Source organism: Microcaecilia unicolor, chromosome 7, assembly GCF_901765095.1.
Source record: "Microcaecilia unicolor chromosome 7, aMicUni1.1, whole genome shotgun sequence".
NCBI lineage: Eukaryota > Metazoa > Chordata > Amphibia > Gymnophiona > Siphonopidae > Microcaecilia > Microcaecilia unicolor.
In genome coordinates, this window is record NC_044037.1 from 26,109,594 (window position 1) to 26,132,405 (window position 22,812).

Here is a 22,812-nt window from a genome sequence, read left to right on the forward strand (position 1 = left end):
TCACTCGTTCCAGTGCCCCAAGTATTCGTCTCAGATTCCTAACCACTTTACGACCTTGCACGAAACCCACCTGTGATTCTTCCAGCAATGTCGGCAAAAACCGGGCCAGTCTATTCGCCAGAATCTTAGCTAAAAACTTCGTCTCCGAATTCAGCAAAGATATAGGTCTGTAAGATTCCGGTAAGTGTGCCTGCTTATGTGGCTTCAGTATTACCGTAATATTAGCCTTATTCATATGTTCAGGCATCTGCCCCCTCCTGACCACCTCATTGAATACCTCCGCTAGTTGTCGTCCAATTCCAGGCCTAAGTAATTTATAAAATTCGTTACTGAGGCCATCCGGCCCAGGTGCCTTCCCCAGGGAGCTCTGCTGTACTACCCAATCTACTTCATCCTCTGTTATTCCTGCATTTAAGATCTTTAATTCTGCAGTTTCCAACTGTGGTAGATCCACATTACCAAGATATGCTGCGCTCGGAGTTACCACCTCTGATTGCAGTTTATACAGTTGTTCATAAAATTGTCTAAAGATCTCAGCTATCGCCCTATCCGTGTGTTTCAGCTCTTTTTGGCTATTAGCTAGTGAAAGCACTTTTCTGGACCCCACCTGCCTTTTCAATAGTCTAGCCAGAAATTTCCCTCCTTTATTAGCAAATTTATACAATTGATATTTGTAATACATTGCGGATTTTTGCGCTGTCTGTTGTAGCAGTTCATTTAAGGTTTGCTGCGCCTCTAATAACCGGGCTCGCGCTTCTGGTGTGTGCGTATGGCCATATTCTCTCCTTAAGGTTGTTACCCTCTTCTCCCATCTCAGTATTTCTCTCTTCCGCACCTTCCTTTGGAAACTATTATATGCTATTGTCTCACCTCGGAGAACCGCTTTCGCGGCTTCCCAAAAGAGCACCGGATCACTCCTGTGGGCCTCATTTTCCCTTTGATACTGTTCCCATCTAGCCTTTAATTGTAACTGAAATTGCCTATCTCGATAGAGGTATGTCGGGAAACGCCAAGAAAAGGTTCTCTGCACATTATTATCCAGTCTCATCTCCATCGATACCCAGGCATGATCAGAGACAACTATTGGTCCAATCGCCGCCCCTTGTACTTGTGTTAACAATTCCCTTGCAATCCATAGATAATCAATACGGGACAGTGTGGAGTGAGCTCTGGACAGGTGCGTGTAGTCTTTTTCCAACGGGTGCAAGGTTCTCCAGACATCTATCACATCCAACGCCTCCTCTAGCAACCCCAACCCCCTCTGGCCCCTGGACAGCTCCCTCTCCGTCGGCCTAGACCTGTCTAGTTGCGGGTCTCTGACCTCATTAAAATCGCCACCCATCACCACAAGATTTTCCCCCATGTCTTGCACTCTGCGCAAAAGCGTCTTATAAAACACCTTCTCATAAGTATTGGGTGCATATATATTACATAACAGCATTGATTGTCTCTCTATCTCAAGGGCCACCAGGACATACCGCCCTCTAGTATCCTTTACAATTTTCCGTATTTTCACATGTAGCCCCTTACGAATCAGTATTATCACTCCTCCCTTCCCTCCTACTGCCGGGGAATCTATGATCTCACCCACCCACCATCTCTTTAGCTTCTCATGCTCTATGTGTGTCAGATGCGTTTCTTGCAGGAGAGCTATTGTCGTTTTCTGGTCATTAAGGACCTTCAAGATTTTTTGCCTTTTTATTGGAGAGTGAATGCCCCCCACATTCCAGGTCACTATCTTTAAGTTTGTCATCCCTGCTTACTGATGTGTGACTCCATTCCTGCCTTCCACTTTATATACACCCCGGAGATGTCCCAGCCTCCACCTCCCGGGTACAGTTCTTTGTCCGCATGTCGCCCACCACTATTGTCAGACATCCACATCTCTCTTTCATACATCTCATGCATCCACATTCGCCCCTCTTTGTTACCCCTTCTATGGCCTGCCCCTCGAACCCTAGTCCTCCCTCCCCTCTTCCCCTTAGTCCCTTCCCCTCCCACTCCCCCCCCCAAATACTTTACCCCCAACATGCCCGAAGGCAAGTGAGCTTCCGTGTCCCCAGGATTAGGACACTTTCTTATTGTTCTGAGGGCTATGACCCTCTGATGTCCTTGTCCAGTGAAAATTCTGCGCTCATCCGCAACCAGAAATTCTTTTGGCTCGCAACGACGAGCCAACATCAACATGTGTGTCATTCAACTCAAAGTCTCCTCCATATTTCTGCAAGCTTTAACCCCCACCGCTCTGTCGTCCTTTCGTCTTGATCTGCAATTCAGTGTGCACTTCACCCATTATTCTCTCCAGGTGCTCCGCCGTCTTCTCCTTTCAGTTTACCCACGAATTCTTTAGCCTCCCTCACTGTGTCAAAGAAGACTGCTTGACCATTATTTATCACCTTCAGTCTTGCTGGGTACAGGAGGCTAAACTTATATTTAAGTTCAAATAAAGCTGTGCAGATGGGGGCAAAGTCCCTTCTGGCTGCAGATACCTTCTGTGAGTAGTCTTGGAAACATAAAATTTTCTTTCCCTGGTAATCCAGCTTCTTTCCTGCTCTCAGGCTCTGCAGAATCTCCATCTTGTGAGCATAGTTCAGGATCTTTAATATGGTCACCCGTGGTCTCTCCGTGTTGTCACGTCGGGGTCCCAGCCGGTGTGCCCGTTCAATTCTCAGCTTTCCTTCAAGACCTGGCTGTTCCAATGCTCCTGGCAGCCATTTTTCAAGAAAAGCACCCAGATTTTTTTCACCAGCACTCTCTGGGAGTCCCACCAGTCTCAAGTTGTTCCTCCTTGAGCGGTTCTCAAGATCCTCCAACCTCGACTCTAGCTCTCCCAATCTACGGGTCATTTTCGGGTGCTCCTCTGCTACTTTCCGGATCTCCTCCTCTGCCTGCCCCACTCGCTGCTGTACCTCGTGCAGCTCAGTCATCAGCGTGGTTTGCCTCTCGTCCATGCCATCCAGCTTATCTATGATCAACTGCATTTTATGGTCGATCGTCTGCTCCACTGCCGCCTTTACTTCTTCAGTGATCTCCGCGGCCCAAAGTGAGCTAGGCGAGGGCGAATCTGGCGCTCCTTTGTCCGCCATTTTGTTTTCTCCGGGGCGCGTTCGGTCTTTAGGTTCTTTCCGCCCTAATTTCGCCGCCATGGCTCCCGATTCTCGACTTTTTGACTCTCGCCTGTGCAGGACGCCTTCCCGCTTTCAGATTAACGCTTTATTTTCGTTTCGGACGCTGATTACGAGTGCGGCTCACTTCGTGTCCCGGAGTAGCTTCACCTTCCGCCTCTCTACTCCATTCCCCCACCGGAAGTCCTAAACCTATTTTAAATGCCAGGTGTAAACTAGAGCTGAAAAATCTGCAGTAAAACACAAGTAAAGAAATGTGCTAAGGTTGGCTTGCTCTATATTCCATTGGGTCTCTGAAGCTGGGGCGTAGCTACAGGGGGTCTCGGGGGCCCAGGCCCCCCCCCCCCAGTGTCCATGCGTCCACTGTCTTTCTCCTCCCATTCAGTCTTACTTTGTTTCTCTGTCCCTCTCTGCCCATCCCATATTACCCATCTTTTTTCTCTCTCCCCTTCTATGTACCGACATGAAGCAGCACAATTTTCCTCCCTCCCTCCTCTTACAGCTCTGCTGGCCCTTGCTAAAGAAGATGCGTGGGACCACGGCCCTCTGCCTGCTGCTACTGTTTCCTGTGCCGGCCCTGGAAGTTTACATGAGAGGAGGCGGGTCCAGCACAGGAAACAGTAGCAGCATGCAGAGGGCTGTGGTCCCGCACATCTTTTGTTTATTTATTAGCGCGGGCTGGCAGAGCTGCAAGAGGAAGGAGGGAGGAAAATTGTGCTGCTTGATGTCGGTATGTGGAAGGGGAGAGAGAAAAAAAATGGGTAATACGGGATGGGCACGGAGGGACAGAGAATGAGGTAAGACTGAATAGGAGGAGAGAGGCAGTGGACGCACAGATGCTGGGGGGCCTGAGCCAACATTGACTCTAAGCTGAAGAGTCCTAACCTCTTTAGCCTTTCCTCATATGAGAGGAGTTCACTTTTCTTAATTGTTTTGGTTGCCCTTCTTTGAACCTTTTCTAATTCTGCTATATCTTTTTTTATTTTTTAAATATCATTCTTAGAGGATTGGTTATGGGGCTTTATGCAGATGCAAAATATATGTTTAAATTAACAGCATGATGGTCCAGTGTGCAGTGTCAAGGGCTGATTTTTTGTTTATTAGATTTTCAGGCTACTTCAAAGATATTTTACCTATTTTATTAATACAGCTTTGTAAGAAATTTATATTTGTTATAAAGCAAAGTTGAAGGATATGTGCCATTGTGGTAAGTTATGGGATAATTCTATGATATTTAAAAATGTTAGTGTTTCCAAAGCTGGTGTGGAGGAGTAGCCTAGTGGTTAGTGCAGCGGACTTTGATCCTGGGGAACTGGGTTCAATTCCCACTTCAGCTTCTTGTTACTCTGGGCAAGTCATTTAACCCTCCATTGCCCCAGGTACACATAAGTACTTGTATATACTATGTAAACCGCTTTGAATGTAGTTGCAAAAACCACAGAAAGGCTTTATAACAAGTCCCATTTCCCTTTCCCCTTTCCTCCCTTTCTATAAGTGTGTATGGGATTATTGTTGATGCAGGACAAACTGTTTACTTAGAAATCCATTATCAAGTGTACTCTAAGGCATTATTTAGTATATCAAGAACTACTCACACCTATATGCCTGGTGCCACCCTCCAAGTTAACTCTGGGTCCCCCTAAAATGTCAGGTCTGGCTACGCCACTGGTCTGAAGTTAGATTCAGTAGTTGTAGTAGGGAGACTAGTTATTGGTAGACACTATAGAATTAATACTGGATTGTGTGTATGTATTTTCAGAGTGGGAGTTCCTAAAGGTGCCAAGGGATTGCCTTGTCCTCCTCTGCAGAATAAGAGAGCACCAAAACCTGCTGAATGTTTTGAAGATTTGAGGAAAGATGTTTTCAACATGCTTTGCTCTCTTGGTCCCCATCTCTCACATGACCCCATTTTATTCGCTAAAGTGGTGCGTCTAGGGAAAGCCTTTATGAAAGAGGTTGGTGAACCTGTCTAGAAGAAAATAAAGTACGTGACATGTAGTTGTGTAGTTTTGCATAACTTTCATATAAAATCATTTGCATCTTTCCCCACAACAACTAGAACATTGAAATTGAACTAGATTTTGTTGCAAGTAAAATTTTCCTTTTGAGAATATCTGTCTTGCTAAATTGTCTGTATTCACTTATCTGAAGAGGGGACCTTTGTGTTCATAAAAGCCATGTTCAGCATTATTAGTCACATGTGTTAGCATAGTAATATGATCTCTTGAATTTTTTTCTTCTTAGAACAATATTGTATACATTTTACAATCTAATACTTCACATTTTGGTTTAGTTTCAGTCTGATGGAAGCAAGCAAGATGAAAAAGAAAAAATGGTGAGTGAGTATATTTCATAGGTATCCTTTTAAAAAGGTTTGACTTTTTTAAATTTATTTTAAAATTTGATATAAGTACATATATAAGTACATAAGTGTTGCCATACTGGGACAGACAGAAGGTCCATCAAGCCCAACATATTTTTTCCAACAATGGCCAATCCAGGTTACAAGTACCTAGCAAGATCCCAAAACAGAACAATACATTTTATGATGCTTATCCTAGAAATAAGCAATGGATTTTCCCCAAGTTCATCTTAATAATGGTTTATGGACTTCTTTTAAGAAGCTACCAAAACCTTTTTTAAAGCCCGCTAAGCTAACTGAATTCCAGAGCGAAGAAATATTTTCTCCGATTTGTTTTAAATTAGCTATTTGTAGCTTCATTGTGTGCCCCCTCGTCATAGTATTTTTGGAAAGAGTAAACAAGTGATTCATGTCTACCTGTTCCACTCCACTCATTATTTTATAGACCTCTATCATATCTGCCCTCAGCCGTCTTTTCTCCAGGCTGAAGAGCCCTAGCTGCTTTAGCCTTTCCTCATAGGGAAGTCGTCCCATCCCCTTTATCATTTTCATTGCCCTTCTCTGTACCTTTTCTAATTCCACTATATCTTTTTGCAGATGCAGTGACCAGAATTGCACACAGTATTTGAGGTGCGATTGCACCGTGGAGTGATACAAAGACATTATAACATCCTCATTTTTGTTTTCCATTCCTTTCCTAATAATACCTAACATTTTATTTGCTTTCTTAGCCACCACTGCACACAGGATTTCAACATATCATCAATGATGACATTTAGATCCCTTACCTTGTCGGTAACTCCTAACGTGGAACCTAGCATCACGTAACTATAGTTCAGATTCCTCTTTCCCACATGCATCACTTTGCACTTGCTAACATTAAATGCCATCTACCATTTGGATGCCCAGTCTCATAAGGTTCTCTTGTAATTTTTCACAATCTTCCTCTGGAGTCTTTCATGAGGTACTTTGTCAAATGCTTTTTGAAAATCCAGATACACAGTATCTATCAGCTCACCTTTATCCACATGTTTGTTCACCCCTTTAAAGAAATGTAATAGATTGGTGAGGCAACATTTACCTTCACTAAATCCATGTTGACTTTGTCTCATTAATCCATTCTTTTGAATATGCTCTGTAATTTTGTTCTTTATAATAGTGTGGCATCGACGTCTAGTGATAATTTCCCGTATCACCTTTGGAAGCTTTTTGAAAAATAGGCGTTACATTGGCCACACTGCAATCTTCCTTACCATGCTTGATTTTAAAGATAAATTACATATTACTAACAATAATTCCGCAAGTTCATTTTTCAATTCTGTCAGTACTCTGGGATGAATACCATCCAGTCCAGGAGATTTGCTACTCTTCAATTTGTCAAATTGAGCCATTACATCCTCCAGGTTTATAGTAATTTCATTCAGTTTCTCTGACTCATCAGCTTCGAATACCATTTCTGGCACCGGTATCTCTCCCAAATCTTCCTTGGTGAACACCGAAGCAAAGAATTCATTTAATCTCTCTGCTATGGCTTTGTCTTCCCTGATTGCCCCTTTTACCCCTTGGTCAACTAGTGGTCCAACCAGTTCTTTTGCCAGCTTCTTGCTTTTAATATACCTAAAAAGTTTTTTACTATGTATTTTTGCCTCTAACTCAATCTTTTTTTCAAAGTCCCTCTTTGCCTTCCTTATCAGCGCTTTGCATTTGACTTGACATTCCTTATGCTGTTTCTTATTATGTTTAGTTGGTTACTTCTTCCAGCTTCAGTCTTTGAGATAAAAGAGGTATTGAAGATTGGTCTATAATTAGCTGGAATGAGAGGGTCAAGTTTGGGTTTCTGTACCAGGGTCTTTACTATAGCTTTATTCCAACAAGTGGGAAGGCATTCTTAAGTCAGACTCAAATTGACCAACCTCCTATAAAACTAGTCAGTCGTAGGTTATGGAATTTACCAAGTCAAACAGTTTCTTAATGGGATTATGACAGGAGGAGGTAAAACTTGTTTTGATATGCTTGTTGGGCCATATATATTCCACAGCTCACTTAATTCCTTTCTCTTGTCTCGATATGAGAGTGCAGGGTTCATTGGACTTCTGTTGACTCAGGTTACTTAGATATTACCATGAGTGATTGTGCGTCAGAAGCTTCTAGGTTTTTTCTTAGCTAGAGACCTTTTCTCATGCAGGCTGTTTTGGATGATATCCCTCAATTACAAGGACCTGTAGCCTGCTGTCCACTGAGAATACCTGCTACAGGAAAATAACTTGGTTTTCCTGGTGTCACAATGACTGGCATGCCTGTGAGCTATGATGTTCTGTACTGAGTAATAATAAAAATAAAAAAGGTAGGGCCCTTTGAGGCATAGTTTGGGTGCCTTAAAATACAAACCAGTAATCAACTAGACAGATGGCATCAGGTCTGGGATCCTTTTCTTCTTCATGTATAATTTGACTAGAGTTCTTTGTTTAGGTTGTGCCGGAAGGATGGGTGGGAAGGGGAGGGAGGGTGGGATGGGTATACATGTGATCAGAGAGATTATGAGGAAGGGATTAGTAACATAAATGAAAACACTGGAAAAGTGAAGTTTTGAAATCTTAAATCTGAATACTTTATTTGACATCTCAATACAGCAAGAATTTTTTTCCTTTTGATATACAAAGAAATTATTACTATGTTCTGTATTGTATAATCGTGTATCTCTGAGAATACTTTGGCTTATTTAAAAGACATGTAACCCGATTTGCATAATGTATTATGTTTCAGATGCTTTGTATCATTTATTAATAAAGACTTCTAAAAATTAAAAAAAAAAAACCAGTGGCAGGTCAGCTTTTACAAAACCCACTGCCATCCACACACTTCTTATATAGTTTAACTGCAAACTAAAAGTTAATTTTCTTCTCTGCTTCTTACACCTTCTATAGCTCAGAATGTACGTTAAGGGTGACCTGATTCTCACATTGAAAGTGGGAGTTTAATGTGTTGATATTTGTGTTTTTATTATGCCATCAATTACTCTGCTAATGAGTGGGGCATACATATGTTCTGGATTAAAGTAAGCAGAAAATTTCTAATTCGTATAGTATTTAATTTGCTGTATTCACTGTACTTAAAAAATAAAAAAAATGTACTTTCAAAATAAGATAGTCTAATGAATCCACTTTTAAAGATGAATAAATTTTTGTGACTTTCCTTTGATTTATTAATTGCCTTATAGTGGATTGTATTTCTGATTCAAGTGGATACTTGTAAGTTTATTATGCTTAAATGATAAAAATAAAAAAATAGTAAACCACTTAAGTGAGGAAAGTGGTATGAAAACGTGAAATAGAATTGTATCAAAACTAAGGGCCCTGTTTAATAAAGTGCACTAGCATTTTTAGCTCTCTAAAAACACTAGTGCACCTGCAACGCGGCTTAGAAAACAGGGCCCTAAGTGTCTGATTCAGCCAGAAAACTCATTGCACTTTAAAGGGAAGAATTTGACAAGCTGTAGAATGCTACAGTAGGATGCACAACAGCTTTTAATGCTTTTTCTTTTTATCCTAGGAGATCTTATTTAGTAGTCTGCTCAGTATTACAGATCAGGTGTTGCTTCCTTCTGTTACTCTTATGGGCTGCAATGCATGCATGTCAGAAGAGCTCTGGGGAATGTTCAAAACATTTTCTTACCATTTCAGGTAAGCAATGAAGACTGTGTTATTAGCATGATTAATTGGATTGTCTGTTTTGAAAAAGAAATGTTCTTTATTTTTAATATATTGAACATACTTTTGTTTAAGGTATCGTCTTTATGGACAATGGAAAAATGAAACGTACAATAGCCATCCGCTGCTAATGAAAGTTAAAGCTCAGACAATAGACAGAGCCAAATATATCATGAAGTAAGTCATCTCAAATTTCTGATTCTTTGGATAATGCTTGTTTTTAAGTGCAGCCAATCTTAGAGCTCCTTTTTCAAAGCTGCACTAGCGATTCTGGATCTAATGTACCAGTGGCGTAGCTACGTGGGGCCTGAGGGGGCATGGGCCCCCGTAGATTTCAGTGGGGACCCCCCTCCCGGCGAACCTGCCCCCGCTGCCGCCTACCTTCCGTTTTGCTGGCGGGGGACCCCACTCCCCACCAGCCGACGTCCTCTCCGACTGTAGAACGCAGTGGCAGCCGGCAGAGAAAAGTCGTCGTCTTCCTTGCATGCTGCTGACGTCCTGCACAGTTCTATTCTCTGAGTCTGACGTCCTGCACGTACAACGTGCAGGACGTCAGCAGCATGCAAGGAAGAAGAAGACTTTTCTCTGCCGGCTGCCGCTGCGTTCTATGGTCGGAGAGGACGTCGGCTGGCGGGGAGTGGGGTCCCCTGCCAGCAAAACGGAAGGTGGGCGGCGGCGGGGGAGGGTTCGCGGCGGGAGGGGGCGGCGGCGGGAGGGCTAAAATGTGCCCCCTCCCCTCGAGCTCTGGACCCCCCTCCCACTGAAGTCTGGCTACGCCCCTGTAATGTACTGGTAAATATGACTGAGAACAAAGATATATATGTATAAGTGTAAAATGATAAATTTACCATATGTTTTTTTTTTTTTGAAGCTGAAGTCTGTACATTTTTACTGACTGACTCCAGTTCCACCCAAACGTGCTTCTGACTTCACCCTGGTTTAAAGAGGGTTTGGATAAGATTACTACAGGAAAAGTCCAAAAGCCATTATTAAAATGGACTTGGGGAAATCCATTGCTGGGATAAGCAACATAAAATCTATTGTTACTGTTTTGGGATCTTGCCAGATACTTGTGACCTGGATTGACCACTGCTGGAAACAGGATACTGGGCTTAATTAACCTTCAATCTGGCCTAGTATGGCAGTGCTTATGTTCTTAGCTCCAGGAAAAGAAGGGGAGAGGCTGGACACTTGAGGTGGCCTCAACGGAATCCCCTAAGCAAATACTAACCAAGCAGTGCACACACGCTGTGCAAAACAGATGTTTCTAGATTTTTAGTTAGCTTTTTATGCCTAGGTTTTCACAAGTAATGTTCTTTTTGCATTTCTTTTAGTTTTCTTGTACAACATACATATGTACTACCTTCCGACAGATGGACAAATGTCTAGAGAAATTAGGAAAGCTGGCAAATTGGGAAATAGTATAATAATGGGTTATAAGCTCTTTGAGCAGGGACTGTCTTCTATGTTTGTGCAGCGCTGCGTATGCCTTGTAGCGCTATAGAAATGCTAAATAGTAGTAGTAGAATGGATAAATGCTTCATCAGGGAACGCTAGGGAGGTAAAATTCTTAGATGTAATTGGTAGTATGGAATGGTTACTGATCTAGATCAACCATTGGACTGACCCAGTATGGCTATTCTTATGTTCTCCCACCAGCCTCGGTGTCTTCCTTCTGACGCAACTTCCTGTTGTTGTATAGGCTGAATCGGGGCAGAGGGATGGTGCTGAGGCTGGCAGGAGCAATACATTTGAATTGGTGTTTGCTGGTGATATTGAGGAGTGCAGAAATGTTTTAAAGGTACACTGGGAAGGGGGCAATAAGCTGGTTTGCTGGTTGGCGTGGGAACAGAAGATATAGGGGAGAGGGAACCGCTGGAGCAGCAGTAAAGTCAGCTGGGATTGGCGTGGCCAAACCAGGAGAAGAGAGGGAAGGATATATTTGAGAATCCCTTGGCACCCCTGGCTCTTTCTTTTCTGAAGTCTGTGCTGTTGCATGCTTTTACAGAATGGCCACATTTGAATATATAAAACTGTTATACATTGATAAATCACCTTTTAAAATCATCCTCTTGATGTTGTGCTGTTCTAGAACTACACAGTTGAAAATGCATTTATTCTGGTTGGCCCTGGGTTTGATTCTTGAGTCATATTTTATGCTTCCTAAGTAATCCTGGGATGCAGTAGTAACACTTAGTGGTTGATTTTAGGGCCTACAATTGCAGGGTTCCAGAAAAAGGGCATTGTGCTTGAGCTCTGGCCAGGTCTAAAGTAAGTTGAGAGGGGATATATATTCCCAAGTAGAACTTAATGAAGTTTTGTGGCACCATCTGGAAGAATAAATTCACAGAGGAAAACAGCTGGACCAAAGAAATGAAATAAAATGTATTTTTTTTCTTTGTACAAAATATCTGTGAACCATCAAACATTTAGCGACTCTGCTACCCTAAGTGGGACATTCATGGAATTTTGGCACCATTATCTAAATAATACCGCTAAAACTCTTTGCAGACAAATCTAGTTTTATTCAGGTAATGCCATTGTGGTGTGCTTGATGGAGCTTGGGTTGAGCCAAGGTTTAGAGACTGGCAATATTCAGTGCTGGTATCTAGATAACTAAGTACAGCAAAGAAGCTGTCCTAACTTAGATGATTATTCAAACTATGACACTGAATACTACCATTATACTTGGATATTCAGCAATGATCCTTGAATAGTGACTGATACTGAATATTTGGACTTAATTTCAAATGCCATGGCTGATGTTAAAATTAAATGTTGACTGTGGAATTTGAATATTGATCTGTCAATATTTTACACTTGGTGAAGATATAGCCACGTCTTTTGTGTTACACATTTAATTTAATGTACATGTGTGAGAGCATACCAGCAATATTTAGAAGGAAGAGAGAGAAGTGCTTACCCTGCAAAGAGGAATCAGAACAGGAGTGGGGGAAGAGAGAGAAATACTTACTGGACCCCTGGGGGGGGAGGGGAGATGCTAGCATGTGGCGGGGGGCATAGGGACACAGAAGAGTTATGCTGGACAGGGCAAGAATAGGAACGCAGAGATGGGAGATGCTCAACATGGTGGGAAGACGAGGTGATGCTGGGTCAGACAGATAGGGATGTAGTGAGAAGATGGATGGTGGACATGAAGAGAAAGGAAATGCCAAATGGACAAGGACACTGGCAAACAGTTAAGGAAGAAAGAGGAAAGCAGAATTAGAGACTGGGACCAACACAATAAGAGCAACAAAATGACCAGACAACAAAAGTAGAAAATGACATTTACTTTGTATTTATTGTTTAGAATATGTAAGTTGTTGGAATGTGTGTCTGCCAGAACTGGTTTTAGACATGACTGGGTCCTGGGGCCCACAAGAAAAACCTTACTCATTGGTCTTCAATGAGCAGAATAGCAGTGGTAAATCTCCAGCTTTGAGATGGGCCACCTTTGACATCTCTGAATTCCTTTATCTTTGCTGGCAAGGATACCAAACCCCTTAAATGGAGTGCTGCTGCTGCCTGCTGCTTGTCTCTGGCTGTGAGCAGCATGCCAGGACCTCTTGCACAAGTATGTGTGAGAATTTCTGGAATGCTGCTTAGAGCCAGAAATAAGCAGCAGGGAGTGGCTGTGGTCGATGTATTTGGCTGGTGGGGCTCGGCCTCCCTGCCAGCAAAGGTATGCCTACCATGCCCGCATTGGGGGGGGGGGGGGAGAGGAATGCGTTGCCCCACTAGTCCACCCAGGGCCCCCCCCCCCCCCCCCCCCCCCCCAAATTGCAGGGCTGGCTATGCCCAGAGAGACAGCCTGTTGTTAAAATTTTTCCAATTACCAAAAACAGCGAAGATGACACCAAAAAAGGAAAAAAAAATAAAAAAAAATGAAAAAGGAAGAAAAAAAATAGAATACAAAAATAAAATAAAAAACAGACGACACAAAAATAATAATAAAACTTCGAATTTATTAGGGTGATATGACTCGACACAGCCGTGTTTCGGCCCAACTGGCCTGCGTCAGTGGAGATAACCAATGTGTCAGTCATTTTGACAGATAACAGTGTGCATGCCAGTCTTTAAAGGATTAATTATGCTATTCAATTCAGTAGAGTCACATATAGAAATTGAATAACATTATTTACAATAAAGAGGCTTTAAGAACTTCGACGTGCACACTGTTTTCTTTTTGTCAGTGTGACACATTGGTTACCTCCACTATTTGGTCTTACCGAGACTGACATTTTCAAATGTGAATTTGCTCTGCACACCCATGGGAAACACTTCAGTTTAGCTAGCATTATAACTGACTAGTTGAAGTGCCTCATTAAGGCAGAAATAAATTTCAAAACCAACCAGCAGAATATTGATCATATTAGGAGGTTGGTGTGTAGTAGTTACAAATATAAGAGCCTAATATAATTGTGGTTTATTCAATACAGTTAATAAGATTAAATGCAGCATTATTGGATTCTAGGAATAAGCCACATTAAATTATGCATGTTCCTTGCTTGAAAAAAGTACAAATGCATTGAATAGATCCTTATGTGTTCTTATATATATGCATTTATGTATGCTTTGTTTGTTTAATGCCTGCTTTAAATTGGCTGATGTCCAGTTGAATGTGATCAGGGATGATAAAAATATATTTAATTTTTCCATTTTTGGTAATTCTGAACAGATAGAAAAAAACTGTCAAAACATTTGACAAGAAATTACCTTTAAAGCCAAACTATTCAAATTTATTATTTTAAGGATGTTGCATTTCTGTTCTTCCTTACGGTAAAGGGAAGTTAGTACATCTGTTGGTAACTTAACACGCCATTGCCCCAGGTACAAAATAAGTACCTGTATATAATATTGAAATTGCTTTGATTGTAACCACAGAATGGTAGTATATCAAGTCCCCCATCATCCTAAATTACTGGAGAACTGCAATGAAGTGTGAAGCAGAAATGATGCTTATACATTTGTGAAAGTTAGAGACTGGAAAAGCTGAATCTACCACACTGAGAAATGATTTCTATTATGTATTTGTCTGTGCAAAGGAATATGTCTGTTTTTTTATGTTCCTCTTGCAATACAGCCTAATGAGCAAAATTAATATTCTAGATGATAATTCTTATTTTCCTTCTGTTATTTTATCAGTTCTAGTAGTAGCAAAATACTCATTCTGTATCCAAATTATTTATTCAAAACATCTATTATACAATTTATCACCTCCCATTCTCTTTTGAGACCTACGCTTGCTTCTGTGCAAATCAAAGTCTAAATTGCATGTATTGTTAAATATCCCCAAGGTCTATTCCAGTTTTGTGCTTAATAATTTGAATTATACTGTATGTGTAGAAACCAAAGTCAATGCACATTCTTTTTGAAAGATAATTTTTTTAAATCCTGGAAGGGATTTTTTTGTGATGGGAAGTGTTTATATTATTATATTGACTTTGCCTTTGGTGGTTGATTTCCTTGAATTTATTTTTTGTGCTGCATAACACAATAATGATTGTATGAGCCTTCATCATAGACTTGTGTGAAGAAATTATTCCAGATACATTGATCCTTTTTTCCCCCCTCATATAGGCGTCTAACCAAGGAAAATGTGAAGCCTTCTGGAAGACAGATTGGAAAGCTAAGTCATAGCAATCCAACAATTTTATTTGATTATGTACGTGTGGGATTATTTTCTTCTACCAAAGAACCAAAATAAATTGCAGACTTAAGAATTTTTCTGATAGGGTTAGAGTTGCTCAATAACAGTATAGAGAGGTTTTTAGCAGCTGTGTAATGTTGACATTCATTTACAAATATTTTATTGCTTGTATTTTCCCTTTAAAAGGAATTCTATTTAGAATGGCAGCCTTACATATAATACTAAACAATCCCTATAATTTAAAGACAAGTCAAGCAATACTATGATTTGTTTCCTCTTTCTCTGCTTGATTATATTAAAGCAAAATTAACCTTCTGAAGAGTTTAATACAAAACATTTAGCAGGATGCCTAATTTTTCACATTGACTTTTTTTTAGATGGGCTTTTTTTTTAATCTGCTATATTTCTGTGGTGGAACAGTTAAGTTTATTTAAAGTTCTTATCTGCTGTCATATTCAGTGATTCTACTTAGAGTGGAAGATTTTATTTGTATCATAAACTACCAATGTTTTTTGCTTCCAGACAAGATAGTCTAAGACGTGTATATTAGTTTGAAGATGTAAAATAATTTAAATGGGCTTTTCGGTAAAAGAATTTGTTTTCAGAAAGTTTAGACGATTTGCTTGACTTTTCATGCATTGTTAAATCCCATCATACTATGTTTACCATATTCCATACCTCTGATTGAAGAAATGTGGTGGTCATGTCATTCTACTTAAATGCTTACAAATAAAGATATAAGCATGGCCCAGTAACTGGATTATAGCTTCAGAAACCAAATAATAGGAAGACAGTTTCACTGTTAGCTTGTTTGCCTGCCTTTATTTCTGTACTATAACAGCATACGCAATTAAGTGCACTCCTTACTTAGCATGCTCATTAGAATGTCTGTGGACATGCTTTCCTTTTTACTAATTCAAGGTACTGATAATGTTGGCCTCACTTCTGCTGATTTCCTGAGCTGTAGAGCTGATGTATCTGGAGGAATTAAGCATGCAGCAATTTTTTTTTTCTCATTCTGTTCAAACTATTTTCTGAGTGCAAGCAGGATATGAAATTCTCGCTGTTGAGTGATTTCATCCGAAGGACCCCCAGTACAGTGAAGACAGTAATTAGTTCTTGAAGTTATAGAGGTTTTCATCATGGTCATCAGTGCACATGTGGGACTCCTTGTGCTATCGTCATGTATGGCCACCTCAATTCTTTATTCTCTGGAGCCTGTGAGATGTCAGAACGACAACCTAGCTAGTTTTGTTTTCTGTGAGAGAGGTTTTGCGGTTTTCAACATTAGGTTGCTTAATTATTTCCTTTCTAGTTTCCCAAGATAGGCTTTCAGTTGTTTCCAAGTTTTGTTATTTTCTTTTTCTGTGCAGTTGCAGTCTGCACTGGTTCTGGTGCATAGAGTGGTGCAAGTTGAGGTATTGAATATGGAGCCATTTGATTTCACTGGGGTCATTTTTCAGTAGATGTCCAAGAGAAAAAAACACCATCCCACGAGGTTTCAAGACATATGGGACAGTGGTCCAAGACCATTATCTGTTACTGATAAAAATAGCCAATACATGGTGTCATGTATGCCACGTTGTCATTTAGTGGACTTAAGGAGCTTAAGAAAGAGCTCTTTCTTTTGAGTAAGTTTGATCAAGGTGCGTTGCACATCCACATGGATTCAGGAGATATGTGGACATGAACAGAGCTTTGGTTACCCTCTAAACTGAGCATCAGTAAAGGCCATCGGGACTGTACGTTTTTGAAGTTTTGCTCAGAGAGCTCGAGGGGTTCTGTCTCTTGGTGGAGATTATGAAGGTTAATATCTGGCCTCATCAGAACGCAGTGCATGGAGACTCAGGAAGCAACTGATGTTCATCTGAATCACCCAGTATAGAGGACCTCTCATTTTCAATACCACTGAAGGATCCTGGTTCAGGCCATCATTTCACTTAAGGTGACTCAAGAAAATGACACTACCCTTGCTGCAAGATAAGGTGTCTTGATCCTGGCATCCCTGAGGAGGAATTGGAGAGAAGGATTTAGAGTGTGATGTGTTGGTGGCTGCCTTCTTTCCTTAGATTGGGGCCAGCATTGAGGCAGGCTTCAGTACTGCCCATTGTCATGATTATTTCATTTATTGGAGCCGCCACATCAACAACAGGACAAATAAGAGTATCAGTGCTGGCTATCTTGATTGATTATATTCAGTGCAGCAGAGCAGAAGTCTGTAGTTGAGATTGTAGTCTAGATCCCTACAGGCAAAGGATGTTCTTGTAGAAGTCATTTTTGCTTAAGACTTTCTCCACAAAATATTTTACTGACATAATATGAGCACCCCTGTGGGTTTAGACATAATGGATATGTCTAAACAAGAGGAATTAGTTGGTCTCCCCTTGGATTCCTTTTTTCCCAAGGAAAGGAGAAAGTCTCCACCTGAGTGTCTTCTCTCACAGATTTTATGTTATAATGGACTTGGCCAATTTCCATTAAAAAAAAAAAAGAGATTTATGTAATGCTGTCCTCAAATAACACGTGTTACAGATAAGCAAATGTGTTTATTTGTTTTGGTTTGTGTGATAATTCAGCTCTGTCCTTTTCAGATGTATGTTTTGGTAATGTTTTGCATGCTTCCAAATTTGCATTAAGTGCTGTTAGTAAGTATAGCATGGGAAACCCCGAATTCTATTAGATTTCCAGCCTATTTTACATCTTTCAAAAAGAACTCAGGCTGGTTCACAACATATCAGAATATATTACTGGACATAAATACAAAGCATTAGTACAATCAAATAATAAATGCATAAAATACCTTGATTCACCACCCCTCCTTTCCCTAGGGTCAGGAGAACTTGTAGCCAAATTCCTACCTAACAGATACCTAACTATAAAGGCATCCTAATCCTCCCAATTACTCCTGAAGTAGCAGTGATCCACATGGCATCATCCTTTCAGGGCAACCTGCCCAGGATGATCTGCTGTCTAATCCCTTTAAGTAGTCCAGCTCTTATTGTTGACTTGCGATGACATCAGCATGAAGGAGCAGGGCCAGCAGACAGGCAGTAGCGTGAAATGTAACAGTAGATTGACAGGTGTCCCCAGCAGTCTTGGTGTGGGAGGAGGAGGAGGTAGAGGGACCAAAGATATCAAGTATTTCCCCTTTCCCTGAATGACCCCAAATTCTTGTATTCTTTGCCCTTTATGTTTTCATGATAAATCCTGTTTTTCGGCTTATGTACTCCCTCCCCTCTCCCAAGGGGAGCCAAAGCAGTTTACAGTGCGCGTGATGTTTCATATAGATTTGACTCTCTCTTTTTTTCTTTTCCTCAGATCTTATCACAGATACAAAAGTATGACAACTTGATAACACCTGTTGTGGATTCCTTGAAATACCTCACTTCATTGAACTATGATGTTTTGGCTTGTATCCTTTATGAAATAATATGGCTAGCATCTTAATTTCTAAATAGATCTTGAATTGACTTGACTTGAGATGTTACTGGTCCATATTGATGTTTTATTTAAATAATTTCTATTGATAGCTACATGTTTCCATAATGCAAAAGTAATTGAATGGTATTGTGATAGTGAATGGCTTACTAGAAGATTGGCTATCTTTGACAGTACATGTCATCTTTGTTTAATGGTGTCCTATTTGTTCAGCTGGCTGCTACTTTGATTGGAACAAACTCAAATCTAATGAATTGACATTTGCTTATTGTACCTTCAAACAGACGGTCCATGTACTTCTTTTGAAGTCTTGATATTTAACCCTAATCCTTGAATGTTGCCAACTAGTCTGTTTTTTAGGATATCCATAATAAATATACATGAAGGGGATTTGTATGCTATCTCTGTTGAATGCAGATCTCTATCGTGTATATTCATTGGAGTTATCCTGGAAACCTGACCTGTTGGGATCCCTTGGACTGCAAAAGAAGACAAAAGTTTTAAATAAATTAGTTTTGTGTTGCAATGCCACTGTTCTTTCTAAAATCATAATTTTTGACCTTTGAAATATTATTATGTAAACCGTTGAGATGTATAGTAATGGGCAATCTATAGATGTGATAAATGAAATAAAATGGATTTGGAATTAGTAGTCAGAATTATATTTCAAGGAAATTAGATTTCTTCTTTTGGTGACATATGATGGTATAATCCCATGACTGAGAATGATTCATCCAAAAATCCTATTATCTTTCTAATAATTGATCTGAGACTACAGGTTTTCTTTAACTTCGGAATGGAAAAAGATTGTATCATTGAAGCTCTTGCTAATCCAGAGAAAGAGAGAATGAAACATGATGATACGACCATCTCCAACTGGTTGCAGAGTTAGTATTCCTACCATTGCCTAAAATATAAACTTATTCATCTCTAAGCATCTGATTTACTAAGGCTTTCCCCCTCCTATTTTCTCTTTGGGTATAAGTTTTATTAAATCAAATACTGAGTGTTAACCCTTGTGTAGTGTTTGATAATGTAGAAAGCTTTATGGGCTGATACAGTTGTAAAGCATATTTCATTTTCCTTTATCCTTGTTTGTGTTAGCTCATTTTTTTAAAAAACTGTGTATAACCTTCCTAAGCAAATAATAGAACATCTGACTTTCAAAAGCATACATCTCAGACAACATAAAAATTATATGTGTTTTATTTGTTATCCATTGAGAATTGTAGATCATGTAGCATACATTTTTAAAATAAAATAGATAATATAAAACAAATTGTAGACTGAGTGTCCTGATAAATTCCCTGTTTATCATAGGCCTGGCTAGCTTCTGTGGTGCAGTGTTTCGAAAATATCCTATTGAGCTTCCTGGTCTTCTTCAGTATGTGGCAAATCAACTTAAAGCAGGAAAAAGGTATGCATGTACAATTTAAGTAAAAAATGTATTACAGCATTTCTTACAATTTATTTATTTTTCTCTGCATAAGTTACCAGTTTCTGACCGAACAAAGATATTGGCCTATTAAGTTGAAACTTAGTGGGTAATATAGGAATCCATGGAAGGTTCGTGATGAATCTTAGCCAGTTGTATTCTGTAGATAAAATGATTCTGTTGGCTAAAATACTCCTCTATAGCTTCAGAAGAACATGATACTCCTGTATGATTGAAAAGGATACTCTTCTTCATCTTCCAAATGAAAATAACAGTCATTCCTATCCTACACTGCCAGTTTTGTAATTTGTCAGAAGTGCTGCAGTTCGGATAAGTGCTGAGTTTCTAGTGACTGTTATTTTATGGTGAATTGAGAATTAAGAAAGTAAATCTTTTTATTGTACTACTACCCAACGTGGCCACATTTAGCCAAACTGCTATGTCAGGGGTTTATTGCACACTGTTGGACCAAACAAACATCAAAAAAATTTCAGCTTCCAAATGAAAGCTAAAATATAACTTAAATTCATATAAAATGAACATCATAGCAAAAAAAATCATATATATCTCACATGCAAGCACTGTGATATAATTGTGAACAAACATTTAAAATGATAAGTCCATTTAATGTGCAAAAAAACATGCACAGGTGATTAAAAAATATATACAATCTAGGTGAACTAAATGAACAGTCATAAACAATACTTATAATAGATCATAGATCACTTATATCTTAATCAGTTGTACATTGCAAGGTGCTTGAAACATGCTATAAAAGTGTTTCATACTAATCTGTCACAGGGCATGCTTGTGAATACAGTGAACAGAAATATGGTGCAATCATGTTTATTTCACCAAAAGGGATACATACCTAACAAGGAGTTATAAAATACTTCCCCTTGGTTAGAATTTGCACATCCAAGACTGCTAATGATAAAAATAATAAGATAATACAAAACAGAAATGTAAAACGAGCTCATACATATGAAACAGCTCATAGATATAAAAGATGGGCACAAAACTAGTTGTACTTACTACAAACAGCTCCTGGATGGCAAGTAACAGCAGACTACTGCTCTAAGGCAGTCCCTCATTTCCTCTCACAGTGAAAACCCCCAATGCCTGAATCAAAGCTCATTTAAATATAAACTATGGCAGACAGACTACTAAAATCAATTAAAATTTGCCAAAATCAACTTAAAATCAAAGAAACATGTAATGGATCTTGATTTCCATTACATGTTTCTTTGATTTTAAGTTGATTTTGGCATATTTTAATTGATTATGTTTACTTTGTTATAGAATTTACACGCTGTAGAATAATAGAATTGTATCAGACCTTACCGCAGAATATAATAATCACTGAAATAAGTTGCTAAATTAGGAAAGATCACATATATGTCATGCTTGTAATTAACTAGCTTGTTAGTGAGAAGTAGGCCAGAATCATCTCAGGAGTTTGGAATGTTTTAATTAACTGAGAGAATGAAGGAGGTGTATGTGCTTTATCTAAAAAAAAGTAGCTAGAGGGGCAAGGGAGAGAATCATATTTTCTTCTTATTTGTTAACCAGAACTATAGCACCTGGTGATTGTGGGATAACAGTATTCCTGGCTATTTAAGGTTACGTTGAATCAGTATTAACAGACTGCTGACTGAGTTTCCTTATGTTTGGTGGTCTCCCTGCATGCAGGTTTGATTTACAAATAAAGATCTTTATATAATTGAGCCCAGAGTTCTGCGAGTTTCTTCGGTAAAGGGAAAATTTCCATAACATTTTGGTCCTTCAAGCCGGAAACCAATACCCTTCCCTGGCTACAGGGTCGAGATTGAAACTACGCATATGGACGAAGACCGTCCCTACAGAAAGCCCTCCAGTGGTAATACTGAAAAAAAGAGGCCAATCTTTCTGTGGCCTGGGAAGGGCTAAATAAAAATTTAGACAGGAGACAGCTGACAGGATTCTGGGTAAGTTGGTGGGTTTTTGTTGTGTTTTTTTTTGTGTGTGTGTTGTAGGTGTTTTTGTGTGTGAGATGAATCAGGGATTCATCTAAGACCATAGCCTGTGCGAGATGGCTACTGGAATAAATAACTCGGTGTACACTTTAAAGCTGTAATAGGAGTCCAGACCGGGTTCAGGGAGCCCGAGGTTCTGGGAATCTTCCTTCCTAGGAGTCTAGCTCGAGGTTCTGGGAATTTTCCTTACAGCAGTCTCGACAGAGTTTTGGGAACTCACCGGTGTAATTTTTAATAAAAGAAAAGAAAAGGAAATTAAGAGCATTTTGTTGATTGTCCGGACAAATGGGAAATTTGTGTTGTAAATTAGGATTTTGTAATTGTTTGTGCTGTTCTGACTGCCGTGATGATTATGGCAGAGCATTAACCGGTGATGCTAAATTTATGCATAAGATACATCCAGAAAATGTAAAATATTTGAGAAAATGGGAAAAGAGATTTGGATTTGATGGAAAATTAATGGTGAATTCTTGTGATGAATTGCTTAGGAACCTTGAAGCATATGAAAAGAGTCACAAAAGGAAACAGGGAAAAAATGGACTAGAGCAAGCACAAAATTGGTATATGCAAGCATACAAGAGAAATTTTGATATAAAAAGAAACAGACTGAGAGCTCTAAGCTAGATCAAGTTAACTTACTAGATAAAGAAGATGATTTGATAGTTTTAAGTAAAAAAGAGGAAACTGCTGCCCCTATTTTACATATATATCAGAGCTCTACAGTACCAACCCGTCCCACCTTATATCCTTCCCTGCCATCCCAGGCAAATTCACCTGATCGTATTGCTGATCAGGTCTCCTGTCCCCCACCATATCCAAAAGACAGTGGGTCACTCTCGTGCCCAATTACCTTGCAAAACCAGTCATCTCACAGCACCAGAAGTGGCCCAACATGGGGAAATGACTGGATGATTACATCTCCTCCCCCCCCCCCCCAACATGAATTTCAAGAAATGTTCCCATTAATTGAAGTCCCAAATCCAAGGCCAGGAGAAGCAAATCAGGCAAATACTATGTTTGTTTTCCGACCATGGTCCCAGAATGACATTAAAAAGGCCACTGATGGTATATACCACA

At 39.7% G+C, this 22,812-nt stretch overlaps 1 protein-coding gene across 2 annotated transcripts in view; it reads left to right on the plus strand.

Annotated features, from left to right (window-relative positions):
* Window positions 1–22,812, plus strand: part of THOC2 (THO complex 2) — a 272,468-nt gene that overhangs the window by 85,454 nt on the left and 164,202 nt on the right. For both annotated transcript variants that reach the window (XM_030209899.1, XM_030209900.1), the window contains exons 12-19: window positions 4,885–5,080; window positions 5,419–5,460; window positions 9,037–9,167; window positions 9,270–9,371; window positions 14,778–14,862; window positions 18,166–18,259; window positions 19,092–19,172; window positions 19,606–19,702. In XM_030209899.1, the coding sequence (XP_030065759.1) occupies window positions 4,885–5,080; window positions 5,419–5,460; window positions 9,037–9,167; window positions 9,270–9,371; window positions 14,778–14,862; window positions 18,166–18,259; window positions 19,092–19,172; window positions 19,606–19,702 (828 nt within the window). The remainder of the gene's footprint in view (window positions 1–4,884; window positions 5,081–5,418; window positions 5,461–9,036; window positions 9,168–9,269; window positions 9,372–14,777; window positions 14,863–18,165; window positions 18,260–19,091; window positions 19,173–19,605; window positions 19,703–22,812) is intronic.